The sequence below is a fragment of the Sapajus apella genome, unplaced genomic scaffold (assembly GCF_009761245.1).
Source record: "Sapajus apella isolate SASKATOON/1434 unplaced genomic scaffold, GSC_monkey_1.0 scaffold2892, whole genome shotgun sequence".
NCBI lineage: Eukaryota > Metazoa > Chordata > Mammalia > Primates > Cebidae > Sapajus > Sapajus apella.
The window spans coordinates 1-5,793 of NW_022439818.1; the positions used below are offsets into that span (position 1 = coordinate 1).

The following is a 5,793-nucleotide window of genomic DNA, read 5'->3' on the forward strand; positions in this document are numbered from 1 at the left end:
AGAAATTTCACTAATGCAGTGACAGAAAGCAGAGCAGTGGTTGAGTGGAGGGAAGGGTTGGGGGTGGGAGGCAAGGATTAAATAGAAGGGGGCATAGAGAAAGTTTTTAGGGAAAAGAAACTGTTCTCTACAGTGCTGCAATTCTGGAGTGACTGGGCAGTGGGAACTACGGGGAGAGGACGGATGAGAGGGACAGAGAGAAGGGCTGGGGAAGCGGGAGGTGAGGAAAAGGAGCAGGGGAAAGAATTCTAAAGCAGTGGAGGAGCCTAAGAGGAGATTCTTTCCATTCCATAATTACTACATTTTGTGGGACTGCCTAAGAACTAACGGCCTCCTTAAGATTAAAAAAAAATGATTACAAAAATGTTAAATGTCCAAATAAAATATGCACACTGCTTAGATGTGCATAATGAAAACAGTCAGTGGTGGAGCCTCAGTGGAGAGCATTGGGACTGCATGGAGCACTTGCAACTTTGAGGTGATGACTACAGGCTCCCGGTTCAATACACAGTAACAAACCTGCTTCTTTGTATTCAGGAGATGTTCTGGACTCACATAGGGAAACTTGGACTAGGGAAGAAAGATAATTTTAAAATGTAACAACTCAGAGTCACAGATCCATAGTCTGGGAAAGTAAAACTTAGGAGCTTTGAGAGTTTAACTGTAATGCTGTTTTGACACAGGTCTTTTACAGATTGGATTCTAATCATTCAGGGATTACCAATATTGTGCTACCTACTGTATTAATAAACAAAAAGGAAACTGGTCTTTATGCGAATCTCTATCTGGTGCCTTCAGACAAAACTTCACCAGGTTTAAAGAGAAAACCCCTGTCTCTACACCTCCATTCCCAGGGGTGAGTTTACAAAAGCACAAGGGGAGAAGTAAGGAGTGGGAGGCAGGGAGTCCAGTTCAGGGACAGGCGATTCCAGGATGAGAAGTGAAAGGGAAGGGGCTGGGCGCAGCCTGGGTATCTCTCCCTGGTTTCCACAGACAGATCCTTGGCCAGGACTCGGGCAGTCAGTGTGATAAAGAGGCTTGGTGTAGGAGAAGAGGGCTCAGGACAAAGTCTCAGGTCCCAGGCGTCGTTCTCAGGGTCTCAGGCACCGAAAGCGGTGTCTGCATTGGGGAGGCGCAGCTTTGGGGATTCCCCACTCACCTGAGTTTCACTTCTCCCAACCTGTATCGGGTCTTTCTTTCTGGATACTCAAGACGCGGACCCAGTTCCCACTTCCACTGGGTGTGGGGTTTCTAGAGAAGCCAATCAGCGTCGCCGCGGTCCCGGTTCTAAAGTCCCCACTCACCCACCCAGACTCAGATTCTTCCCAGACGCCGAGGATGGCGGTCATGACGCCCCGAACCCTCCTCCTGCTGCTCTTGGGGGCTCTGGCCCTGACCGGGACTCGGGCGGGTGAGTGCCGGGTCTCGGGGGAAACGGCCTTTGTGGGGAGGAGCGAGGGGCCCGCCCGGCGGGGACGCAGGACCCGGGGAGCCGCGCCTGGCGGAGGGTCGGGCGGGCCTCAGCCCCTCGTCGTCCCCAGGCTCCCACTCCTTGAAGTATTTCGACACCGCCGTGTCCCGGCCCGGCCGCGGGGAGCCCCGCTTCATCGTCGTGGGCTACGTGGACGACATGCAGTTCGTGCGGTTCGACAGCGACGCCGCGAGTGGGAGAGGGGAGCCGCGGGCGCCGTGGATGCAGCAGGAGGGGCCGGAGTATTGGGAGGAGGTGACTACGGACTTCAAGGCTGACGCACAGAGTTCCCGATTTTGCCTGAGGATCCTGCCCGGCTACTACAACCAGAGCGAGGCCAGTGAGTGACCCCGGCCCGGGGTGCAGGTCACGACCCCTTCCTATCGCCCACGGACGGCCTGGGTCTCCCCGAGTCTTCAGGTCCAAGGTCCACTCCGAGGCTGCGGGACCCGCCCAGACCCTCCACGGGAGAGAGCCCCTGCATTTTCAGTTTAGGTCAAAATCCCCGCGGGTTGGTTGTTGGCGGGGGGGCTCGGGGGGCGAGGCTGACCGCGGAGGCGGGGCCAGGGTCTCACACCTACCAGAGAATGTACGGCTGCGAAGTGGGGCCAGACGGGCGCTTCCTCCGCGGATATTACCAGTCGGCCTACGACGGCAAGGATTACCTCGCCCTGAACGAGGACCTGCGCTCCTCAACCGCCGCGGACACGGCGGCTCAGATAACCCAACGCAAGTGGGAGGCGGCCAATGTGGCGGAACAATGGAGAGCCTACCTGGAGGGCACGTGCGTGGAGATGCTCCGCAGATACGTGGAGAACGGGAAGGAGACGCTGCAGCGCGCGGGTACCAGGGGCAGTGGGGAGCTCCCCCCATCTCCTGTAGATCTCCCGGGCTGGCCTCCCACGAGTAGGGGAGGAAATGGGATCCGCGCTAGAATATACACCTCCCTTGAATAAAGAATGGGATGAGTTTTCCTGAGTTTCCTCTGAGGGCCGCCTGCTCTCTAAGACAATTAAGGGATGACCTCTGAGGAAATTGAGGGGAAGATAGTTCCTGGAATACTGATCAGGAATCCCCTTTGACCCCTGCAGCAGCCTTGGGCGCCGTGACCTTTTCAGCCCCTGTTCTCTGCCTCACAGTCAGTGTGTTTGAAGGTCTGATTCCAGCTTTTGTGAGTCTCCTGACCTCTTTTCAGGTCAGGACCAGAAGTCGCAGTTCCTCCTCAGAGACTAGAACATTCCACAGAATAGGAGATTATCCCAGGTGCCTGTGTCCAGGCTGGTGTCTGGGTTCTGTGCTCCCTTCCCCACCCCAGGTGTCCTGTCCATTCTCAGATGGTCATATGGGTGCTGCTGGAGTGTCCCATAAGAGATACAAATTGCCCAAATCTTCTGACTCTTCCCATCAGAACCCCCAAAGACACATGTGAACCACCACACCATCTCTGACCAAGAGGCCACCCTGAGGTGCTGGGCCCTGGGCTTCTACCCTGCAGAGATCACACTGACCTGGCAGCGGGATGGGGAGGACCAAACTCAGGACACCGACCTTGTGGAGACGAGGCCAGCAGGGGATGGAACCTTCCAGAAGTGGGCAGCTGTGGTGGTGCCTTCTGGAGAGGAGCAGCGATACACGTGCCATGTGCAGCACGAGGGGCTGCTGGAGCCCCTCACCCTGAGATGGGGTAAGGAGGGGGATGGGTAAGGAGGGAATGGGAGTCATGTTTCTTCTCAAGGAAAGCAGAAGCCCCTCTGGAGCCCTTCAGCAGGGTCAGGGCTGAGGTTTTGAGTCAGGGTCCCTCACCTTCCCTTCTTTTCCCAGAGCCATCTTCCCAGCCCACCATCCCCATCGTGGGCATCATTGCTGGCCTCGTTCTCCTTGGTGCTGTGGTCACTGGATCTGTGGTCATTGCTGTGATGTGGAGGAGGAAGAGCTCAGGTAGGGAAGGGGTGAGGAGGGGTCTGCATTTTCGTGTCCAACTAGGGGTTTCAAGCCCCAGGTAGAAGTCTTCCCTGCCTCATTACTGGGAAGCACCATCCACATGTGGGCCGGCCCAGCCTGGGGCCCTGTGTGCCAGCACTTACTCTTCTGTGAAGCACATGTGACAATGAAGGACAGATGTATCACCTTGATGATTGTGGTGTTGGGGAACTGATCCCAGCATCCATGAGTCAGGGGAAGATTCCTGCTAAGGACAGGCCTTAGGAGGGCGGTTGGTCCAGGACCCACACCTGCTTTCCTGGTGTTTTCTGATCCTGCCCTGGTCTGTAGTCATAGTTCTGGAAACTTCTCTTGGGTCCAAGACTAGGAGGTTTCTCTAAGATCTCATGGTTCTGCCTCCTCCCTGTCCCCTCACAGGACATTTTCTTCCCACAGGTGGAAAAGGAGGGAGCTACTCTCAGGCTGCGTGTAAGTGGTGGGGGTGGGAGTGTGGAAAACCTCACCCACCCCATAATTCCTCCTGTCCCACATCTCCTGTGGGCTCTGACCAGGTCCTGCTTTTGTTCTACCCCAGGCAGCGACAGTGCCCAGGGCTCTGATGTGTCTCTGACAGCTTGTAAAGGTGAGATTCTGGGGGTCTGAAGTGGGTACGGGGTAAGGCAGAGGGGAAAGGACTGGGTAATGGTGATTCTTTGATTGGGACATTTTGAGTGTGTAGTGGGCTGTTCAGAGTGTCATCACTTACCATGACTGACCTGAAAATTATTCATGACTTGTTTTCTGTAGCCTGAGACAGCTGCCTTTTGTGGGTCTGAGATGCAGGATTTCTTCACGCCTCCCCTGTGTGACTTCAAGAGCCTCTGGCATCTCTTTCTGCAAAGGCATCTGAATGTGTCTGCATCCCTGTTTGCATAATGTGAGGAGGTGGAGAGACAGCCCACCCTGTGTCCACTGTGACCCCTGTCCCCACACTGACCTGTATTCCCTCCCCAGTCATCTTTCCTGTTCCAGAGAGGTGGGGCTGGGTGTCTCCATGTATGTCTCAACTTCATGGTACACTGAGCTGCAACCACTTACTTCCCTATGGAAAATAAGAATCTGAATATAAATGTGTTTTCTCAAATATTTTCCATGAGAAGTTGATGGGCTAATTAAATAAGTCAATTCCTAAAATTTGAGAGAGGAAATAAATACCTGAGAACCTTCCAGAATCTGCATGTTCGCTGTGCTAAGTCTGTTGCAGGTGCGGATGGAGAAGGCTGTGAGGAGCTGAGTGTGGACGGGGCCTGTGCCCAGTTGCTGTTGAGTCTATCATGGGCTTTATGTGGTCAGTCCTCAGCTGGGTCAGCTTCACTGCTCCATTGTCCTTGTTCCTTCAGTGGAAACTTGTCCCACAGGAGCTGTGACCACAGAGGCTCACATATCGCCCAACATGGCCCCTGCACATGGGAGTCTGAGATAAATTTTCAAACCCATTCGGCTCCTGCCCTTCTTCTAGGGCTCCTCTTCTGCTCTGCTCTCCTGCCCTCTCTCCCTGCCCTGGTTCTAGTGATCTTGGTGCTGGCTCCAATCCCAACTCATGAATCTATAAAGCAGAGTCTAATTTAGACTTATATTTGTTTGTGAATTGGACTCATCATCAAGGACTATTCTTTCTTGAAAAGCGAAGCCTGATTGTATGTGGCAGTGTGCAGGGGTGTGCGTGGGTTGGGAGTAGGTGTGGGAGGAGGGATGGGGAAGGGAGGACACACTAGCAGCCCTGCTGAGAAAAGCACAAGCAGCCTCAATGTCAGCATGAGGGGTCCTTGTGCCATAGCTGCCAAGAAACGGCACTTGGCCTGAGTCTATGTTAATAAAGATACTGCCTTTAGAATAGGAGATGCTCTACAGTGACCTTCATTGTCGGCCGGACACAGGACAGAGTGGTTCTGCATATTGGGAACAGCATTGAAGTAAAATCAGAAAAATCTCTTACCTTGTGGAGCATGTGTTCCAGTGGGAAGAGGCAGATGATAGATACACTATAACCAGAGCAAGGAAGGAAAGTGCTAGTAGGTGGGAAATGCTGTGAGGTAGGTGATCCAGGGTGTGGGCAGTGGGGACAGCATAGGTGGCTGTTGTGTTGGGGTGGTCAGTATGCACCACGTTGCAAAGGTGACCTTTGAGGAAAGAATTGAGGGACATGAGGAGTGTCCATGAGGATATCTGGGGAAGTTCTTTCCAGGCAGGGGAACCTCCAGTGCAAATGCAGTAGGGCAGGAAGGTGACTGTGTTCCCAGGAGAGGAAGGAGCCCAGGAGGGCTGGAGAGAGAGAAGCTGAGGTGAGGTCAAAGGTACAGCCAGGGCAGGTGGGCCTGGAGGGTGTGGGGAAGCATCTGACC

At 54.1% G+C, this 5,793-nt stretch overlaps 1 protein-coding gene across 6 annotated transcripts; it reads left to right on the forward strand.

Annotated features, from left to right (window-relative positions):
* The first annotated feature begins 1,105 nt into the window (after positions 1–1,105).
* LOC116547387 (patr class I histocompatibility antigen, A-126 alpha chain-like) lies at positions 1,106–4,623 on the forward strand. 6 transcript variants are annotated; one of them, XM_032273353.1, is made up of 8 exons: positions 1,289–1,411; positions 1,542–1,811; positions 2,039–2,314; positions 2,880–3,155; positions 3,293–3,409; positions 3,830–3,880; positions 3,987–4,034; positions 4,199–4,623. In XM_032273353.1, exons 1-8 carry the CDS (start codon positions 1,339–1,341, stop codon positions 4,201–4,203), a joined length of 1,116 nt encoding a protein of 371 aa, XP_032129244.1. In that variant the 5' UTR covers positions 1,289–1,338; the 3' UTR covers positions 4,204–4,623. The 6 variants fall into 6 exon arrangements, with proteins under 6 accessions (XP_032129249.1, XP_032129244.1, XP_032129245.1 ...); XM_032273354.1 differs by having other exon boundaries at positions 3,848–3,880; XM_032273355.1 differs by having other exon boundaries at positions 3,353–3,409.
* Positions 4,624–5,793: the final 1,170 nt, after the last annotated feature.